This window comes from Apteryx rowi, unplaced genomic scaffold (genome assembly GCF_003343035.1).
Source record: "Apteryx rowi isolate R43461 unplaced genomic scaffold, aptRow1 scaffold_14, whole genome shotgun sequence".
NCBI classification, from domain to species: Eukaryota; Metazoa; Chordata; class Aves; order Apterygiformes; family Apterygidae; genus Apteryx; species Apteryx rowi.
In genome coordinates, this window is record NW_020447641.1 from 119678 (window position 1) to 141543 (window position 21866).

At 38.9% G+C, this 21866-nt stretch overlaps 1 protein-coding gene across 1 annotated transcript; it reads right to left on the bottom strand.

Moving 5' to 3' along the window:
* Positions 1-21119, bottom strand: PALMD (palmdelphin). Its single transcript, XM_026057582.1, has 7 exons — positions 20958-21119; positions 20208-20288; positions 14201-14331; positions 4672-4786; positions 3712-3745; positions 3517-3627; positions 1-2810 (listed from the first exon to the last, which is right to left on the bottom strand). Exons 1-7 carry the CDS (start codon positions 21117-21119, stop codon positions 1666-1668), a joined length of 1779 nt encoding a protein of 592 aa, XP_025913367.1. The 3' UTR covers positions 1-1665.
* Positions 21120-21866: the final 747 nt, after the last annotated feature.

Below are 21866 nucleotides of genomic sequence, written 5' to 3' on the forward strand. Positions count from 1 at the left end.
GTCTGTTAGTGGGAGTGGAAGGAAAAATTTTCAGAAGCTTCTTTCAGGAGTCAAAAGTAAGCAAAGACTGGTACATGCTCAGCTAGTATCTCATGGTCTGCATGTGGCCACCAGAACAGTTCTGTTGGCTTATTGTTATTCCTTGCAACCCTCTTCCCCAGGATCTGTTCAGGAACATGTACAGGGCAGGCTGCAGGATGAATGCGTTGTTTTGGTAGCAACCAGCTTTTGCGGGGAGGGTCCCTTCTCCATTTATATGCATGTATGTATGTGATGGGGGAGTGAGGGGAGTGTCCCCAAAACAAAGGGCTGGAGCAGTTGCTGGAATGACTAATCCTGCTTGCAGCCAGCTACTTCTGCTCCTGGTTGCTGGCATAGAGCTGCTGGCAGCAGCCTTGGTCCTGGAGGCCACAGCAAAATGCACAGATGGTAGAATTGGTGCCTGAAGGAAGCAAAGGTCCTGAGAGGTGACAGAAAAGCTAAGTGACCTGACTGACTAGAAAGGCTGAGCAGCACTGCTGGAGTATTTCAGGCTATGTTGTGCATGACCAAATGAGGTTGATGATATTTCTAAACAGAGAGCATCTTTAGAGAATACTTACTGAGCAGCTTTTCCTAATCAATGCATACTGATGCAAAAATACTTGAAATTCCTTATGTGATCTGAAGACCCACCCTCTCTTTTGGGTGTACTTGTATTGTAAAGAAATGCTGGACTGCCCAAGTGGCTTTAGACAGGGCCAAAACTTGCACTTTTCCTGCCAAACTCTCAAAATTTTTGGGAATGTAGTCTGGGAGAGGAGCAAGGAGAGAATGTGGGATCAGAATGCCTGATCTTGCTGTAACTCAAATGCAATACTCTTTGAAGTGGAATGTGACTCCTGTCTGAAATCTGCTGCTCTATAAATATGCTTAAATGCATTTTAACTATATGCATTGAAGTGCAATACAACTATGAAGAAAAGATTTCTGTGTTTCTATAAGACCTTGCTATAGTTTTTCCAACCTTTTATTATAAAACTTTGCAGTAAGAAGCAGACATCTTAATATTAAAAGACTAGAAAGAAATATTAAGAAATAAAAACAGATTATACTGGCTAACCACATGTAGGGAGGAAAACTGTTTTGTCATCAATCAAATTATAAAAATGTCTAAATCAGATTATCAAAAAAAACTTGCATGAACATTATTAAGGCAAGGTAGACAACACTGATTCCAGAAGAATGCGATGTAAAGCTGATTACTAAAGAGTTTTTCTGTTTTAAGGCGCAATTTGGATCATCTAGGAAGTAGATAAAATATAGATAGGCACAAATAAATTTAATAAGGAGACAGTGTTAAGAAGCAATGCTGTTAGCTACCTGCTAGTAAATTAAAACTATTCTCCTCATTGAGGTAGCATGAATGGAACTTTTAATTGTCATTTTAGAGAGCCACTGTTTTAATCTTTGAAGATTACTGAAATGGATTTTCTGAGATAGTTTCAAAATTTTGATATGGTAACTAATGCATTGCTAAAGATGAAATACTTCAACAGTAGCAAAATGCAATTGGCATTTGTTAACAAACAAGAGCGAAGAAATGCTTAGCAATTGCATATTAGTCTGTGAAACAATCCAAATGGCAAAGTGAAACAGTTGCTAGCAGACAGTACTGTTAGTTTGCTACATGAGCGAACAGCAGCGACATGATTTTCCTTCTCTGTTACCTGTTAATGAGGGATCTTCAGTACCGTCTCCAGATACCTGGCTGTGAAGGCGAATGTGGTGTGTAGGTGAGCTTAAACGTTCCTCTTGTTCTCGTAGGGAGATGGAATTTTTGTGCGTTGCTGTGTTCAGGTTCCCACCCCACCTGCTCGCAGGGATTGTCTGTGGGACTTCTGTGGTTTTCTGCCTGTTCAGTGGCTGATAAACCTGACTATAGTGGCCTATGGGGTGATATGATGGTTTCTCAGATTTGCTGTCATCTTCATCATCATCACTGATCATGACTAGTTCTGCTCGGATAACCCCATCGTATCTTGACAGCTTTTGGTCTGCTTCTGTATCTTCATCAACACGCTGATAACCCATGAAAATCATTGTAACCGGTTCTGAATCATCCACGTAACATGGTACAGCTTGGACAATGCTGTACTGAATATCTTCCTGATCTTCTTGAGGTGCAGGGGATGCTTCATTAAGATGGCAGGAATTTAAAGACCTTGCCTCGTGATGTTTTTCTCTTGTATTCTGGTAAGGTTTTAATTCCTCATGGGCAGTGTTTCTTTTTTCATTATATATCATCCTGTTCTCAGGATTAGTGTGTACTTTCTTCTCTGATTGGAGAAGTACTGGAGAGGGAGACTTTGGCTGTGTTACCTTTGGGAGATCAAGACCATTTTCTTTATGTTGCTGCATAAAGGGTTCTACCTTACTGAAGAACTCTGTCTGTTGATTGCTAAGTCCATTCATATCTCTCTTTTGTTGGTCTTCCAGTTTTGGTCCAGGGACTAATTTATCTTTCTGAGGAGTAATTGGCCTGCAAAACTTGTTTGCAAACACAGGCTCATGATACTCTGTGGGAGACCTGGAATTTTTTTCAGTTGCCTGCCTTAGAAGGTCCTCCACCTCAACAGGAGCAAGTTCATCCACACCATTTTGTGTTGTGTTGCAATTTGAAGACACTGCATAGACTGACTTCCTGCCATCATCATAGACTTTGATTCCTGTCTCTTTAAACTCATTGGAGGGAAGAGGTATTGTTGATAATACTGTGTTTTCTCCTGTCTTCATGTCTTTTTCAACTTTAATTTCCATGGCAAACAATGCTGTTGGAAGAAACAGGTACTTAAAAACTGGTAATGCAGCAGATGCAAAAAATAATTTGAAAGAGTCCTGATAGTGAGAATGAATGTTAAAATGAATTATCAAATATGTTATACTGGGTTCTCAGTTTGAATACTCTATTCATCCTGTCAATTTCAGGAAGTGGGGGGAAAAAAGCCCAAATTTTGTTTAGAATCCACTTCTGCAAGAAAAATCAGCCATTGAGGAGCCAGTTCTCATTCTGTGATTCTGACTGAGAAGGCCAGGTTTAAACTTGACATCAGGAGATATATTGGGCAATAGCAGTTGAAAGAGCTCCACATGCTGCAAGATTAGAGTCTTGGGCACTCGGGGTAGGAGGCTTTGTAGTCATTAGGAAATAACCAGACTAGATATTGTTGCCCAGTAGGTATAACTGCTGACAGAAAATATGCGATATCTGATACAAAAGGAATAACTACTTAGAGTTATGCTATAGGTACAGGAATGAAGTGCTGGAAGGAAATGTCAATGTTGAAAACATTGTCAATGGTATGTTGCTTACACCAATGTCCTACCTTTCAATTTTGACAATATTAATGATAAAAATAGTTTAAGTGAGAACAACTTTGTCCCATATCTGTAATTAGTCCTAAAAGCATATTAGCTTCAGTTTTTAAGAAGCTTTTTGCAATTATTCATACCTTTGGAGTTAGCAACAAACAATACCTTTTCTCTTTTCTTCATCATCTGCTGCAGCGTGTCCTGCCCTTTTTAGTGCAGAGGGTCTGAAATACTTTGGAAGGTCAGGTATGTTGGCATATATGTAGTCTGCTGTCTCTGAATAAATAAGATTCACAGTGCCTTTAGTATACTCTTACTAACTTGTACAAGAAACTTATTAAGATTTTTGACTAAACATACCTTCTTCAACTTCTGTTTTTTCTGCTTTCACAGACTAGAAAAGAGAACCATATAACAATATAGATGATTAGTCAGTTTTAAGATAACTTCTAGATAGCGTTTTGCTTTACCTGATAGTTTTAACTTTTTGTGGACCTCACTTTATACTGAGGTATACCTAGAGTGGAGACTTCTCAGAACATTTGGAGCGTGGCAAGTGGGAAAGTGAAACTTTCTTGTCTATTTTGGCGGTATGTTCTGTCTTTCCCTTTGTGATTTAGAGTCATTAGAAATTGTTAATGAAACAGGCTCACACTGGCCCAAGGTGATTGATTTCAAAGACTTCCAAAGGCTCTATTTTGGCTCCCCAGTTTTGTTTATCCCTCTTTATTTTTAAAGTGCATGTTTTTACACACATGCACGCGCAGCTGGAGAACTGAAGCTAAGCTACTTCATGTTTTTAAAAGAGAGCTTAAGATGATTCTCAGATGTCAAAATGACATTTTGACAAAGGGTAATGACTAATAGTACTAAGGCATGTTTCCCTATAATCTCTCTCGGGGAGGCAGGAGAAAGCATGATGCAGTTTAGCTGGACAGAGCTTGAAGGAGTGCAAATAAGTCAGTCTCTGTACTCGTTACTTGTATCTATCTTCTGCTGAGACTCAAAGTTGCTGATTGGTGACAACGGCAGTGCTATTTTTCATGATGTACTATAGATGAGTAATGATATGAATCGCCCTCCCCCCTGCAAATGAGTATAGAGACATTTAGGTATTTGAACAGTATAATTTCTTGTCTCTTGTATTTGAACTACTGTCATTAGACAAAAGCTCATGAACACTCACAGGATCCAGCTAGTTCCTCCCTTACTGTGAGTGTTCATGAGCTTTTGTCTAATGACAGTAAGTGCTGAACACTAAGTATTCACTATTATGATGAATGAGTAAGGAATTTACTTCTGTAATGGTTTGGCACTAACCTTTATTATGTCTTCTGTTGTTTTCTCAACTGACTTAAGTTTCTTTAAAATAGCTTCTTCATTAGCTGAGATTTTCATTTCCTCTTTTTCCAGAGCCTCAATTTCCTTCTCCAATCTGCAATCACAATTCCCTTGATTTAATACCATGAACAATGCTGTAGATTCAATACATCTTGAGTATGGACATTAGCAGGAGTGATTTCAGTCACTCTGACAAATTTCATTCTAATACAGAATTAGCTTATGACTTCAAATACCTCAGGAACAATTGTGAAATTGGAATTATGCTCAGTTTTTTAAAAGATACCTGCTGTAGATTTCTTCTGAAATTACTTTGAAAACAGACTGAAGTTAACATTTTTTCAAGAGGAAATGGAGAAGGACCATAGGCCCTCACAGAATTTCCTCATCTTCAGATGGACTTTTTTCTCATGCATTGTCTCAAGAAACATGATTACTCCCATGTAATTATGATATAGGAAACTAATCCAGTCAGACACCAGGGTTATGACTTTATTCACTTGTCTTTTTATTCCGTATGTGCAATTGTACTATAGATCAGAAGCAGTGCATTCTTTGTCTGTAAGAACATCAGAAGAAGGTTCTTGTAACTGGTAATACGTAAAGGGTTAGAGTATATCACCTCATGCACTATGCTATATGTATCCAAACTGAATTCAGGTGGATCACACACAGAGGAAAGTTCTACTTCATCTGTGACTAGAAGCTGCAATTCCAGAGTAAGAGAAAACACAGACAAAGGTGTAGAGTGCTGATCTGTATCCATGGAATCAAATGGCAATTTCTGAGGAATAGAAATCATGTGTTGATGCATCAGGCTCTTGTTTGATGGAAGTACTTGCAAATAACTAAGAATTATTTTTTGTAGAACTGAAATAGATAAAATATCATTTTCTTTATTTTCATATTAAAAATTAGTTAATACAACTAGAAATCATAGTAGTGATATGTCTTGTAGACTCTTCTTAAGTGACAACTGTAGTTATTGTGTGGTTTTTGAAAACTAAGCAACCTGCATAGCAGAAGATGCTAGAGACATTAAAGTTAGAGGCTTTGTTTTCTGGTTTATTGTTTTGGACTGAGAACAAGGCTTTGTTTTCTGGTTTATTGTTTTGGACTGAGAACAAATACCTAAAATGGATGGGCTTTGTGATGGCATCTTTTCAGCTCTGTTATACCAAGGCAGTTCCCTAGATGGTTTTGCATCTGTGGATGTGGGTGCTGGGATTTCGAAATTCTTTGTTTTGGTAAAATGGATGTAACAGAGCCTGACTGCCAACTTGAGACTTGATCCTTGCAGGGGAGAGGAGGGGAAGTGATGAAAAGAGCAAGATATTGTTGAGATTGGTGTTTTTAGTGTAGCATGCCATGTCTCTGATAGAATAGCTAAGAGGCTATGTAGCTACAGATTTAAAAACTCTAGCTAGTTTTCAGGATTCCCCTTTGTGTGCTAGGGTTTTTAGATGTGTGCCTCCTTTCTGTGTGTCCTTCCCAGTTACTCATCAACACTTTGTATATTTGATTCTATGGAGGAAAAAAAAAAGCTGTAATCTTGTCTTTGAAAGTATTCACTTTCAGCAGAACAGCAGTGTTACAAGGCACACTGGTTCAATGCACCTAAGACAAGCAGCTGGGGAGGATTAACATTTGCAGTACTTGCTCAAGTAATATCCTCACAAATATTACCAGTAAACTTGCAAGAGAAACTGGGTAGTTCAGATAGTCAGGATAAATGTCACATCGGGTATTAATAACAACCACTTTCTAAACCTGCATTTGGGTGAGATTTCCTTCACCAAGAAGGAATATTTAAGGACTGATTTATCATGAAAAGAGACTTTGTACTTAAGTCTAACCAGTTATAACTTTGCTTTACAAAGACTAAAAATCTACATCCTATACATACTGCATACACTAAACTTGGATATTCTGTAAGACAGTAGGATATTGTCTTGTCCATGAAGACTTTTGGCTGGTGGGCTAACTATTTTCTCTAAAAACCTTTATTATACAAAAGATAGATGAAACCCAGCATTAAGAATTTCTTTTGGGCTGTTGACTTATGCTTGAGGTTTGTACATTATTTAAAAGGTGTCATAGCTCTCTTCCCCTTCCTGCCCTTTTTGTTATATGTTAAAACTATGAAGTTATATGTTTTATTGCGTGTTAAAGCAGAGCAAAATGCTTATGGCATCTTTTTCCTAATAAGTTTTATTTTCTTAAAACTAAAATGTCTGAAATGCTTCTTGTTGGAAAGGTTCAGGATAAAATATCTAATCTCTGTCTGTGAGAGAGGGAAAAAGTTGTGCCCAGTTAAAGCACACCTCCGGGGTGGATCCCGGTGAAATTCTTTTCTCAGATCTGAGTAAGGCAGTGACTTTAAATAGGTGTCCTATATCCTGTTTTTCCTCTTTCTAGTCAGTGCTGTTGCATTCTGCATAAGTAAGCACTCATTGGGTTTATAAGTAGAAATTTGTCCTGTAGCCTAGCAGTTAGCAGATCACTTCCTATGAAAGTCATCTAGAATCAAGTCTGGATTTAACTCTAAACTGAGACTTGAACTGAGGGTCTCATGCAGGAGGTGAGTGCCATAGCTTCGGATTCCTTGGTAATCTCTCTTCTTGTGAACACTTTTGAAAGAACTTTTTTTAACTTGAGAGAAAAAAATTTCAAAACCTTTCAAATTTGAAATGTTTTTGAGTCCATTTCTGAAGATGATTGCAGCCAACTGCAAGTGGTATCTGTAATTGCTTTGCTCAGAACAGTTATCAGTGAATGATCTGACCCAAAGTTACTAAAAAAAGTAATGATGGACTATACTTCTCATATGCTAGAAAAAGATGTTATGTTCTGACTTATTCTTCAGTATGTGGTAAGGTGCACGATACCACACTAAAGTCAACATCACTAATAGAAACCTGTCTTCTCTTTAAAGCAGTAGGCAGACCAGAATAGTTGAATGCAGGCTGGCAGGGGAGCATTATTTACTGCTGTCTGTGTGCTGCTTGAAGAGCTTAAATAACACTGTGGCTGTTGCCCTATTCAAGCTCATAAATGCATAAAGTTACAATAGTATCATACTGTGTGGATTTTTAGCTGTTGGTGAGAATTTCCTCTTTTTTGAAACACAGAATTTATCACAGTCCTCAGAACTGAGTTGTGAAGAAAAATGTATCCAGGATGAGAGTAAAGGCTTAAAAAAAAAAAAAAAAAAAAGCAAGCAAGCAGTTGACATTTTCGCCCTGCACTTTGCAAGATGCCCTTAAGACCCTATTCAAAGGTATTGATTATAGTGCTGAATTTAAGAGTTTATGATGAGGAGGATAAATATTCTTGGAGGGCTATAAAAGAAATCAGTGCAATGTCCATATGCCCTATTTCTGCACTTCTTAGAGAATAGTATTTGTATAAAAACCCAATATTTCAATATATTCCACAAGATTTGATTGCAATATTGTCATAATACAAAAATTAATCATTAAAAGCTCATACAAGCATAATGAGCTAAAGAATCATTAACTTTTACTATGGGTTTATTTCAGTCTGAACTCTAAACACACCTAGACATGTAGATGGAAGAAGAGGAGAAGGACTCTGAAAAGGTATATGAAATCCAAATAAAGAGAAGAATCCCATATGGTTATCTGGGAGATCAAGAAATGTATTATTTAAGCTTATGTATACTCACACACCCATACTGACACCTGCTTCATATGGTAATTAAGAGTGTGTAGTGTGGTTGGACAAAAATTCTCATACCATGCAATAAGAATTGCATCTAGACTTTAAAAGTATCTCTTTTGCACTTGTACTTGCACATACACATAAATAGATGTTATGGTTCATTTTCAGAGAATATTGTGAATGTGCTCCCCAGAACCTGTTGAAAGGAAACCTTTAGAAGATGCAATCTATTTAATTCAAAGAAATCGGGGTCCTTTCTGCTTTGCACACCTGAAGAGTTAGGCCAGAATATCACTTTCTGGTGTTTAAATTAAATCTTCAGAAATTTGTAAATACTCTGATATCATTATTATGAAGTGTTAGAGTCTGCCTTTGTTTAGGAAGGATCTAGCAGTTACACTAGCAATTACAATGAGAAGCTTCCTTTTGACAGTGGTGCCACGTTGCATGGAGGAATGGAAGCATGACACAAGTACTGTATTAAAACAATTCTCTGGGTATTTTCCTTCTGTTTTTGAGTAGCATTCATTGTTGAGAGGGGACCGTAAGAAGCATGGAGGTGCAGATTAAGGAACAAGCTTTAGAAGTTGAGATTCTAAATTGGAGGTTGCCCTGCTGCAGCAGTAACTGAATTAGGAAATTCATCAGTGCATTTCTGACTGCTGATGGCCACCAGCTGGTCTGCCGGGGTTGGCACCACTGCCACCCCCAGAAGAAAAATCAAGAACACTAAGGATGAAAAGCAGATCAAAGTCCCCTGGAGGACACCAGACTGAGAGGAAAAGGCAGCCTAGCAAGTCCTCACATGTTTTGAGGTGAGTCAAATGCTTTAGCAACTCTGGAGTCTGTCTAGCCTGAGCCTGCTTTCATGTATTACAGTACAAACTAGTTGAACAGTCCTTTAGTAACATGATGTTGTTTGTGCATTTTTAAGTATGTTGTTTAGCAACTAAATCCATCAAGAATGAGTGCTATTTGCTGTAAAACTAAATGATAAAATGATAGAATACCTTATTTTTCATTCAGCTTGTACCCTAACCAAGAACATGCTGACTTGGCATTCTGTAACTTCTAACATGTAAACAAGGTGAACATACTGTGAATGCTCTTCCTGTCTGTAACCACTGAGCTAGTTGTCTGCAAGGTGCTTCAGGTCACTGTTAACTTTTATTATTGATACAAAGAATGGAACTCTCTTTTTATCTTAAAACAACCCCACCCCCAAATCATAACTGAATAGCAGACCTATACAAGCTCTATTGGACACCCAAGGAAATGTTTCAAAACAGAGATCCCATTTAGGAGAGCCATGGAAAGGTCCATGCCACTATTTTAAATAATCTGCCTACAACTACAGGTAATTGTCCTCTAAGCAGAAAGAAAAGACTGTTCTAAGGGCACTGCAAAAACCTTTTAAATGCTTTAGATATATTTTTATTTACTTAAAATCAAAAATCTGTCCATTGGGGTGGACAGAATATATTTGATTATTCAACAGTAAGGTTTAATAATTGAATACATAGCAGAAAGAGTTCTACTAAGCTTCTAAACAATACCTTACTGCCACTGCATGGCAAGTGTATACATGATCAATATGTCTTTCCTTGTGAGGTAGGTCAAAGGTGTGACTGCACATACGTGTAGTTGAGCAAGCTTTTGCTAGCTTGGATGCTATCAATGGCACTGCAGCACTGCACAGTGTCTTCACAGTGCTTTTGATTTTGTACTTTTTGGTGGACTTTGTTCATGCTGAACTCTGCATTGCTTGGTTTCTGTATCTGTGCTGGCTGGTTTGAAATTGGGCTAGATATGTCTAAGCAAGACATCATACTTGGAGTGCAGCGTGGATGTGTCTTTGGAGGCATTTGTTAGACAATTGTTGAACAGTGGTAGAAAGTATAATTTATAGGAAAAGATGCTTGATGAGAATAAACCTTCTCAAATTCCTAGCTCAGTGACCAGTTCCCACATGACTCCAGGTATGTTCTTCTGCCTCCGCTCCCCACCTGTAAAATAAAATGTCCTTGCTGTGCTCCTCTGTGTATCATGAGGATAAAAACTGCTCAAGACTGTAAGTTGTGTAGATTGTGTAGTTATAAGAGTAAGTATCTTAATAATGAAAACATTTATATTGATAGCAAGGTTTATAAATCTCTAAACTGTCTCTAGAACTTCAGCAGTTAAGAAGTGAGTCCTCTCTACTGCAGGATGGAATGTAATCAGGAGCATCTCTGCACTGATCCTCATTTTCAGAGGGCAGGTTTCTGTTCTCATATTCTCTCTATTGTGGTTGATAGTAATTTGCATATGTCTGTAATACTGGTGGTGGGTATCACCACTGATTCTTTTCTGTACGCTCTCTTACAAAACGCATTCACGACAAAAGGAATCAATGCATGCTACGCAAGTACAGCTTCATCATAGCTGTAAGGTTGTTGCCATAAAAGTGAAGACAGCAAGTCATTTTGTGTTGCACTTTGTCAACTAACCTTGTCATTTTATAGTGACATCATTTGTCTGACTTGTTTCACTCCAACTAAACTTGGGGTGTTTTGGATGTGTATCAAGAAGTAGGAATCACTTTAAGGAGGAAGCAATCAAGTGGAGCTTGCCAGGGGAAGGTCACAGGCAAGAAAATTTAGTTGGGCAGCAAAGCTACCTGAGTAACACTGTTAACAACAAGCAGTTGTGGAAGTGCTAAGTTCACCATGAAAGAATCAGTTGCCATAAAAGAATAGTATGTAAAAATATAAAAGGAACCATTTGTAGGTTTTGTTGAGCAAGTGTAGTAAAATAAGTGGCCTTATGTTCTGGGAAAAGAATAATGTTCTTAAGAGGATAATGGTAGACATCTGCATCACACATTCCTGCAGTTCTTCCACTGCAGTGCTCATGGCTGCAAATAAAGTCATTTCACAATTTAAATTGCTGATTTATGGTCAGAATCTTAGTCATCTATATACACAAATAACGTTATTTTTGCTTTTAGGTAATTGAAGCTGGAACTGTATAGGAAAAGAATTTGTACCTAATGCCTAATTTCTCTTAAATGCAGGCATATAAATAGAAACTAGTTTAAAACCAAAACAAAACTGTTACCCCTGCATCAGATGTACATGGGAAAAGAATTTCAAAATGAATTTCTAGTGAAGACTGAATGTTAATCAAGTCTGGCAAAAATTCTAGTAGGAATGTAACAGACACTTATTTCTGTAGCTAAGCTGGTTCAGGCTCGGGGTGCATTAAATGTAGAGCTCAGGAACCTCAGCCCTGTCTGGTGTAATGTGTGTGTCCTCAGTCATGTGATGCAGTACTAGGCGTGCAACCTTCTGTGTCATAGGGTATCTGTGTCTAGTGCTTCCGCTTATTACAAAATGGAGATAGGCTGAGACATTACTCCAGGATCCATGTTGTGATTTATGTAAGCAAGGAGATATAAGTGATGGTTTGGCACTTTTCATTCCTTCTTCCTTAAAGCACAAATGCGTTTAGAGAGCTTCCTTTAAATGCCTCTCAACTCTTGGATTCAGTCTGGAATTAAAGTGGAAGGAATGTTCCCTTGTGATGCTGATTTGCCTCCTCAGAATTAAAGGAAGCTTTTAGGTTTGAAGCTCCAGTTGGATTACTCTGTTTTACTACTTGTAATAATGATAAACTCTAGTCACACTAAAGAAAAGTTTATATGGCTGTATTCCAAGAACTAAAATTTTCTGTGTGTGTGTTCAATTTTGGTGTCTCAGGAAATAGAAATTAAAGGCTACTGAACTGAGGAAAAAGGCAGGACAATAATTACAAGAACAATATCAAAAGACCCTACAACCGCTGTTACAAGCCTAGGATTCTGTGGCATGTGGGAATGGCATTACATATGTGACTTACCAACCCTATTAGAAACATCAGGAGGTCACTATTAAGAATGCGGAGTCATTTCCAAAGAGAACATCCAAACTATAATTTTAAAGATTTGCTGTAATCTCTGAACTAGTATTGTAGGAAGGTTTTTAAGTCATCCATTCCAAATCTTCCCAGTGATAGGACAGAAGGGACTTGCTGCCAGCTTTGCTGTGAGACAGCTCAATTACTCAGGCACAGAGAGCCCTTAAGGTACATTATCGAGTGACAGACTGGTTTTAGATGCTGGAGATACAGAACCTTTTCCGCTAAGGTATTTCAGTGTTTCCAAGGCAGTTAATCTGTCAGGAGTTTAATAGCGCTTCTTTTAGTGGCACAAACATTTGCAAACCTGCACTATGAGAGCATTGCCTGTTCTTTACTAGGGAATTGCTGAATGTCCAAAACAGTGTTGATGTTAGTTATGTCAGGAAAATGATACTATCCCTCCCCCAACACAACCACACAGCAAATCCAGTACTTGACTTGGTTCTGAGGTTTAAAAATTCTTTTTTTTTTAAGGTCTCCCATCACTGAATTTCATAGGGCATAAAGGGAATTTTAGCTAAACCTCTAGCTCTTATCCGAAGTCCATGGGTCTTTGAAAATCTAGTCTATCCTTCAGCTCAGAGAAGAGCTGGAATCCCTGTGGGCTAGTGGGGAACTACCTACTCTGTACAACTTCAGGCTTGCTCCTGAACCAGTCCTTCTCCACTTGGCTCCTTTCCCTGGTGAGCACACTGTCACAGGGATCCCTCTGGTATGTCTTCATAATCACAACCTGTTGGGATGTTTTTAGAGCACACTGTCTACCTCCTACCACTGCAACAAAGAAATCCACAGAGGTGCTTGAAAAGCTGTTCTGAGAAAAGTGCTTTCAAGCAAGAAGTTAGCATAATTATAGGACAAACTAGCACTAGGCTGCTGCCTGTCAGCCGAGAGAATTCTCATTTGTGTTGGAGAGATGGAGTAAGGAGGTAAGTGGGAGGGAAATAACTGGAGGAGATAATCTTGGTGGAAACTTTGCCAAAAGAGTGTGTGTAGGAGGACAGTGGAGGAAGAGGGGACTGTGGAGGAAGTCACTATTGAATATAAATAGAGGAAAAAGCCTCAGGATGATGAAACTTTTGTGAACCTGAAGAAATGGGAGCATTTCAGCTTTGCTGTGGATGTTAATGCAAAGTACCAGTATGCCTGGACACAGAGAAGGAGCTGATTGTGTACAGAACCCTAGAGTATTGAGGAAAGGCTAGCTGTGCTAATAAGCACCTACAAGTATGTCTGTAGTTTAAAAAAAGACGCATGTAGGCTGCCTATGCAGTTCAAAATTAGCCCTGTGTGGTGGAGAGGCACTAGCCAATGATATTTGAAGAAATACCTTTTTAACAAAAAGGTGCAAGAAGGCCTTTGTATGAGAGGGTGCTAGGAAGAAATTTAGGACACAACAGCATGGAAGATGAGTAAGAAAGAGGCAAGTACTACTACTGGGACTAGACTGCTTGTAATGCTCAGAAGCACTGTATTATAGTAAAAGTCAGGTTTTAAAGGCTGTGCAGAATCTAGTGAAATTGAAGAACCTTTAAAACAGTGCACTGTTACTCCAGAATTCTGATTCAACAATTGCTATCCTGGAACAAAACCCATACATTGCTGCTTACATGTATTGAGTATAGTATGAAAGGTGTATCTGGATTCAGAAAGACAAGTACTCCTCAAAATACTCTACAGTTTTACAAAACTCACAACATTGAAACTTTCATAGTGTATTCTCTGGTTCTAGCTGTCCAGAAATACAATGAAGATTGCTTTACTCTGTGTATCAACTTGCATCTGTTTAGCCCTCATTGACATTTTGATCTTTTACAAAGTTGKGTGAGAATTTTAAGAAAGTACCATTCTAACCCAGACAGAGGGAAGAGGTATACTACCCTACCTGAGAATGTCTTGTTCCAGCTCATGAGTCCGTTGTTGGTCCTCCTGATTCTGCTTTTGCATTTCTTCTTGCTCTTTTGGAGTGAGAGAACTAAGGCCATCCAAGAGCCATTTTTCTCGCAAGGCCTTTTTCTGATGGAAAGATACAGACAAGTGTACTTTAAAATTTAGGCTAGTCAGTAATTTTCTGTCTTTAGATGCTGTAGGTGTGATGCATGTTTTTGTGCTGTACCTAGCACATGGAGACTTGACAGGGGCCAGTGCCCTGAAAGAGAAGTATTAAAAAAACTTGTGTTTTGGGACTGACTTAAGAACAAAGTCATTAAGAACAGTATCCTGTTTTATCAGTCCACCTAACAGATAGGTGGAGGACATATCAGTTGCTACCTGTAGTTGATTTAATATTTCAAGGAGGAGCCAGCATTGTGATTGCCCTGAGTAAAGCAGAAAAGCTGTGTCAAAGCATGCATATACTTTAGAGTTGTGTAAAAGGCTCCAGTCAGAGTGCTGTGGTCTTATTTCAACAGCCCCACCCCAGTTTCTTGGGTCATGGGTTTACATTAATGCTGAGAGGGAAGGATAAAAGGTGAAAAGTTTCTTTCCAATATTCATTGTAAATAAGGTCTTGGACTGGGGGAGGGATCTCTAGAGAGTTAGTCATACAATTCTACATCATGAATTTGTGCGGAACTTGAAATGCAAACTCTGTAGTAATCCCTCATCTGGTAAGGGAGTTGGGCAAGAGTGGGACTGCAAATGTGGAGCTAGGGATGCTGTTGTCTGGTTGATTTTTCAGCAGACCTGCTGCATGTTTTGAACTGCTGCTGTAGGAGTAATCCAGGTGTTGCATATTTAGGTCCTGACCAGTCTAGTACCTGAGGAATTCCTTGTGTGCAGTATCAGTATATAAATGGGTGTCTCGCATGTGTACAGGTAGATGGATCTCTAAGCTGTGTTCTCAGATTTTGAAAAATTTGGCCCTGCACCCTGATTGCTTCCTACAGCTGCTCTAGAAGGTGAACAGCAACATCTGAAAGTCAGAGTTCTCTAAAACACTCATGAAAGAGAAATTCATATTCGCAGTTTGGAGGTGGTAAGCCATGCGAACCTTCTTGCCTCTTTTACCTCTCCTCAGTCCAGCTGAGCAATATACATCCAGTACTTGCTTAGGGAAGAAAGGGGAGTCTTGGCACCTTAGTAGAAACTTTATTAAGGGCAAGGGGGAAGCATGAACCTAAGGATGTTAGTTAACCATAAAATTTCCATTTGTAATGTAGATTCCGTGAGCTGACTGACTTCCATGTAAGGTTTGTTTGTTTGTTTGTTTTTTCCTGTGTAGTTTTGATAATTGTATGATGTGGATGAACATTAAGTTGGATTTTCACTACTACTACTTTGAGGCAGAGTTGTGCCCAGCAGAGGTGAGAAGGGGCTGCACTGACTTCATTGCTGCTTGGAGCAGCTGTCCTTGCCTGCATCTTGTTCATAGTCTTTCAAAATGTTTCTTACTACTGCTTTCTGGTTGCCCTATACTTCATGTGAGGTTGTTACTGTGGGACAACTGATGGCAAGAATATATCTGGGATCTGATTGCAGTTAAATATATATTACCAGCTTTTGTTATGTGGTATACTTTAATGATCCACACCTGACTGACCTAAGATAGAAACTGTGGGTAAAGCAGGCTTGTTAGGGATTCTCTGCCACTTTCCTGGTAGTATTTTTCTGCAGAACACAGGAGCAATGTTTACAGTCTCCTTAGCCCTGCAGGATGGTATTCTCTCACAAAACTGTGGATCCTAGGAAATCTGCAGGAAATAAGGACTGCCCAAGCCCTGAGCCTTGACCCTGGCTTTGTATCATTTGGCAGCCCCTTCCAACTTCATGGCAGTTGTGTTTTAGAAAGTCTTTAATGAAATACATGCAGATGTTTAAATAGGATGGTTTCACCTGATCCGTTATATGCGTGTAGTTTGGTGTTGGCGCAACTGTTACTGACCACAAAATACAGTTTTCCCTAGTCAGAGGGCACATGGTTGTTAATTCCCTCTGAAACAAGTGTTTAAAACTTAAATTTTAGGCAGGACTTTAGAAAAGTGAGATTTTAATCCTGCTTGGCACTGAATTAGTCTAGCCTTGCTGTTTCCAGAAATAAACCTATAATTCCTTATATGACAGTTACAGAAGGGCTGTCACTGTAGGCTTGGATACTGGTAACACCCATTGGAGTCAACAGAAGCTTTGTGCATGTGTAGGGTTAGACCCAAGAAAAACTCCCTAAACGTAGGCATAACACAATAGGGCTATTCTTGCCTCTTCCTAGAATAGTTTGCTGGTGCTCACAACTAAATGCCATGTAACCTCATTAATTTTTTTAGCCACTTCTGAAAAAAATGACACATAGCACAATTTGGAAATGATGTTTGAACAATGGATGATTTCTAGCTGTTTCTCAGAGAAGACTGCTTCACGGAGGCATTGGCACAGGCCAGTGCAGAGCAGCTGCTTTGGGGCTGTCAGATTGTTTCTGCAATCTAGTATTGGGCCAGAGACACTTTATGATGGAAGGTAATGCTAAGTTGTGTGTGTTGTACCCTGTGTAGTAGCTCTGGTATGAAAACACTTTCACATTAGCCTTGGTACATTGTGTAGGAAAAGGGATCCATGTGCACTGTGATGTGATAAGACCCTTGGAATGGCCTGAATGTTGGAAAGTGATCTCTTTCCCTTGTGGTTTGTAGACACACCATTAGTACTGGGACAATACTCTGCAATTCTGTGAGTAACCTCCTACAGATGCTTTAGGAATGTACAACTCCACTGTAATCCTTAACGAGGCTGGACTAACACAGATTCAGCTCCCTCTGGAAGGCACAGGAGTTTGAGTTTGCAGATTTTGCTTTCCCCAGAGGTATGATAGTTCACCTTACAGCATGTTGGGAGAGGCATAAATTGTTTTCACGGAAGACCAGGATGCAGCTCAATACTGTTAACTCCTGGAATAAGGCAGCATGTGACCAGCATCTGCAAGATAGCCCTAATGGAGTTCAGGCATGTTAAAAGCCCCAAGCCTAGCAAGCTAGGCTAAAAAAGCTATTGGAAAGTTCATTCACCACAGTGCTGACTGCTGTTTCAAGTATCTCTATCTGGTCCTTTCCATTCCTTTCTCAATGAGAAGGATTCCAGGTGGGAGGTAAATTAGTTGCTGGTACATCTAGAATTACTCTAAGATGAAATTTCCCATGTATGCTCAACTAGCAGCTGCCATTAGGCCTTGAAGGTTCATGAAGCCCCAGTTTCACAGATATGCTATATCTGCTTGTGTTTCCCTTTACTACACAAGGTAGAGGGGAACATGTAGAGATAAATATTCCTTCATTATGGTTCTACTGAATAACTAAATTTTGTTATGACACCTCATCTGTCTCTTTCTGGTAAGAAGTTAGCTGGGGAAACAGCGAAGTCTTTGGGAAGCCAGAGACCAATTTACAAAAAGGAAATTTAAAAAAGCCTGCCTTTTATAAAGCTGTTACTAAGTGTTGTAAATAGGAATGATAAGACAAAACTAGGAAAGTGATACTGATATCCAGCTAACAGGAACATCTTTATGACAGTGAGACTTACTAACCTTCTGTAGTTTCCCAAGGGTTGGGCAAGAGTTGCACCAAGTAGGTCATTGAGCTGTAGATTTCATCATGCTCAACTGATAGTAGAAAAACAAAGTCCAAATAAATGACCAAAATCAGCCTGACTTGCTAGGGAGATGAGCCCACAGTAAAACTTAAAGGTGCCTAAAGATTGTAGAGGTCTAAATCTGTTTTAGAGCAATTTTTTTGCACTAAATTCTTGTGGTGTTTGACTCCATTGAAATACCCAAGTTAGTCTGAAGCATAAATGAAGAACTTGACTTATAGAAGATGCAGCAGAGGATGTTCATACAGTAAATGTGTTAGGTGCCTATTTTAATGCTTGGTTGGTAGAGGTAGGTCTCTACTTTTGCTGCTCCAAATTGCTAATGATACATATGACTGATTTTTTTTTTAACTTTTCTGAATGATTTCTCACAGAACATACATAGAAGAAAATGTATGAATATGTATATACATCGAACAGTCGAACACATTCATCCTCTTCAAAAGGAAGTGTATATGTGAGATGCTACACTTTTTTTTTTTCTTAAAAAAAAAAAAAAAAATCCTTGACCACAAAAACTTATGATAGGCTTTTGTTGCCACAGGATGAGACAGCAGGTACCTGTCCTCTGTGACTCTGGATTGCACTATGTACCTTTACAGTGTGGTCTATGCATTTAGTACATGGTTTCATGTAACCTGTTATTTTGGAAAAAATGACCTACAGTTAACTGTAAAACATAGTAGTTTGTGTCTGTGCATGCATGTGTGTATGAGGGGAGAGGATTACTCCTTGCTAAGCTTGGTATTTCAATAATGTTTCTCCAGGAGTGCTTTAGCCTCTCAAATTCTATAAAACATCAATTTCTGCCAGAATAGGTGGTGCGTGGGTGTTTTTTTTTGGGGGGGGGAGGGTAGGGTGATTTTAGGTGTGTGTGTTGTTTGTTTGTTTTTTAACTTAAAGTAAATATCTGTTTGATGTTTAACTCCATGGTACCTATTAATGTTAGTGAAAAGCATGTACTAAACCTGCAAGGAAACAGCTGTACTGCTCTGTCTATACACAACAGTAGTGAGGATTAGCTAGCATGTCTAGAACAGATCAGTTTGTCCTTCTTAAAAGAAGGACAAGAGAGTCATTCCAAATTAATTGACAGGAAAACTTGAAACAAATTGCAGTACTCCTTGTATGCATATACTAAGATGGGAGAGGAATGTCGCTTGCTTGCTGTTCATTAGCTACAGGACTTGGAAAAGACACTCATGTCCTTTCTAAGCAAGACACTGCACAATTGGTCAAGCATATCCTTGTGGTCATCACCTTGCAACAAAACCCTAAGCAAAGGGTGACTTTGGCATTGGGCTTGACTCTCCCAGAGTGCTAGTGTATTAACTTTGGCCTGACACAGAACAGAGGGTGCATGAAACCCAGGAACAGAAGAGGAGTTGTTTTTAAATATACCTCTCCCGTATTTGCTCAAGGAGACAAGCCATATTCCTGGTATTGCATTCCACATCCCTTTCTTGAAAAACCTTTGTTGACTCACATAGGAGTATGCAAAATGCCAAATTTTGCAGATTCTAGAAGGAAGGATTTTTTCATCTGTTTGAATGACATGTAATGCCAAATTGACAGAGGCAAATGGGAAGAAAGGTGCTGGGGAGAAATCTTTGCAGTTTTTCAATCCAGTGATTACAGAGATGGTAAACTCACGATTACAAAATCCAAATTACTGGGGAACCAAGTGACCCAAGTTTCATTTCAGGGGAATATTTGCAGTACTCTTGTCTTTATTTTTTATTTTATTTTTAAATATATGAGGAAACAACCCTGTTTCACCAGAGAGCTATTATATAAGCTGATAAGATGCTTCAGCCAAATAAGAAAAGGCTGCTGTTAGGATTTTTTTTTTTTTCACAAGAAGGTGCAATTGTACCTCATGTTTGTGCTACATGCTGTAGCAAGTGAAGTTGCTGTAGTATAATTACAGAGTGAACACAGCCAGTCTGAAATGGGAGCCTTAATTTTCAGTTGTGAGTTATTCCTGGTTATGATCTCATTTTATGCCATGAAACTAAAAAAATTGACACTCAGGAGCTAATGTAATTTGATCAAAGTATGATGCTTATTAAAGTCAAATGGAGTCCTGGTAAGACTCCAAAAAGCTGTGAATTTCACAGTAATAGCATGGCTTAAACCCAGGAAAATTTGCCAGTTTTACTATTTCCACTTAACATTCATAAACTTGAAAAAAATCTAACCAACTACTGTTAGTTGGATGTTGCTGCTGTTTAAGAAAAAAATCCAAACCTTTTACTCATGTTGAACAACTTGAGGCTATTTTTAGTTATATAAATCCGATACTCTTCACTTACTTTTAAATGCTGGTGTTTCAGTTTTTCCTCCTCTACTTTCAGACGTTTCTGTGTAATTTCTTCTTGCAGTTTTCTTTTGTCCTACAAATTAAGAGAACAACAAAACTTGGTTTAAAGAAATTACTTGGTGCTAAGAAAACTGTCTGCATGTAGTTTAGCAGGGCAAAGTCAATCCATGCAAATAAAGCTGTATTTTAAAGTTTAGATGGCACTCGGGTGGTGCCTAATTCTCAGCAGCCACAGCTCATGAGTCTTGTTCAGGTATAGTTTCCAGTGCTCTTTTTCCAAAGTCTGCTTAAATGTCTTAATTACCACAAAGCAGGGACTCCAAATTAAAAGGAATTTACTGTTGGTGGGGCAGGAGGGAAAGAAGATGGGAAGAAATAATATTTCAGCACAATCATACCTGCAAAATAAGGTTCTGAAATGGTCCCTGACCTAAAATTCTATGGCAGCCAACACATTACGTAGGAGAGGAAAGATTCTGATCTACATTTTGGAGCTGTGATACATCAACAAGTGAAACAGGCTGTTGGTGAATCCTGCAATGAGCTTCTGTCCTGTGGCTAGTAGCTGAATTAAATAGGAATAAAAGTGGGCTTAGAAATTTCTCCTCACTTCAGCAGTGACAAAAAAGTGGTGAAGATGAACACAGACAAGTGTAATATGGTTCATATGTTATGTAAGTTACCTTTCAATTAAAAAAAAAAAAAATCTGTCTGTGCAAAGGCTGTTGTCATGGTTGCTGACCTTTAGAAAGAGAAACATCAAATACTGCTGATCTGTCATAGTGCTGCCACCTCCATCCTTTTTACTACTACTTATAGAAAAAAAATATGGGTGAACAGTCTCTGAATCTTGGGAACGCTCAAGCTGTTTGTGTCTTTGGATAGCCTTGGTAATGTAGAGCATCCTTGTGGCTCCTTTATATGAGACTAAACACTGATTTAGTGCTTTGTCTTCAACAGTCAGTGGGAGATAAATCACACCAAAGGCAACTAACTTACAGGATGTGTTTATTAATAGACTATTCTCTTGGTCAGCCTTAGTGCTATAAAGTTGTATTATTGGAGATGGCAACTTTTGCACTTGTTTCTTGATACATTTTTAGGGAAGTAAATCATGTCATCTGTCATGTGCAGAAACGTTTGCCGACTGGAGACTAATCCCCCTTTTCTTTCTCTAGAAGAACAGATTACAAATAGGGTTTTCTAGCAGGGTGTGTGGTGTTTTTTTGTTTTTGTTTTTTTTGGTCAAGCATGGCTTAGGAAAGAGTTAAATTCCTTCACAAATGAAGGGAGAGGCTTGCCCTTTCAGGCCACCTGAGGAACCAGCTGAGCTTACAGAGCATGGAAAGTCAATAAAAAGGAAGTGCTAGGCATGGGGCTGGGAGTTATCTCCTGTTTTCCTAGAATCTGCAATTCAGAAACAGGAAGAGCTGTAGCATGCTTGGGGTTGAGTCTCTTCACTTGATTCTAAAAATCAGAAGTTAGCAGTGGGGCCACAGGCTTGTAGGGACACTTTAGGGGCAGGAAGTAGAAGAAATGACGCAGCCATGTGGAGATCTAGGGCAGGACAACAGGCTGGCCAAACACAATTGGTCTCATGCTGGGGGTTAGTAAGTGAATAGGTGTCAGTGATCTCTTCTCTCTTTCTATC

Bases quoted from the DNA above. Each gene is read 5' to 3' on its own strand.
- PALMD (XM_026057582.1), bottom strand. From the start codon at position 21,119: ATGCTCTACATTACCAAGGCTATCCAAAGACACAAACAGCTTGAGCGT. The intron at 14,332-20,207 runs GTAAGTGAAGAG...TCTTTCCATCAG, and splicing joins TGAAACACCAGCATTTAAAA to AAAAAGGCCTTGCGAGAAAA. The intron at 2,811-3,516 runs GTATTGTTTGTT...TTCTTCCAACAG, and splicing joins TGATGAAGAAAAGAGAAAAG to CATTGTTTGCCATGGAAATT.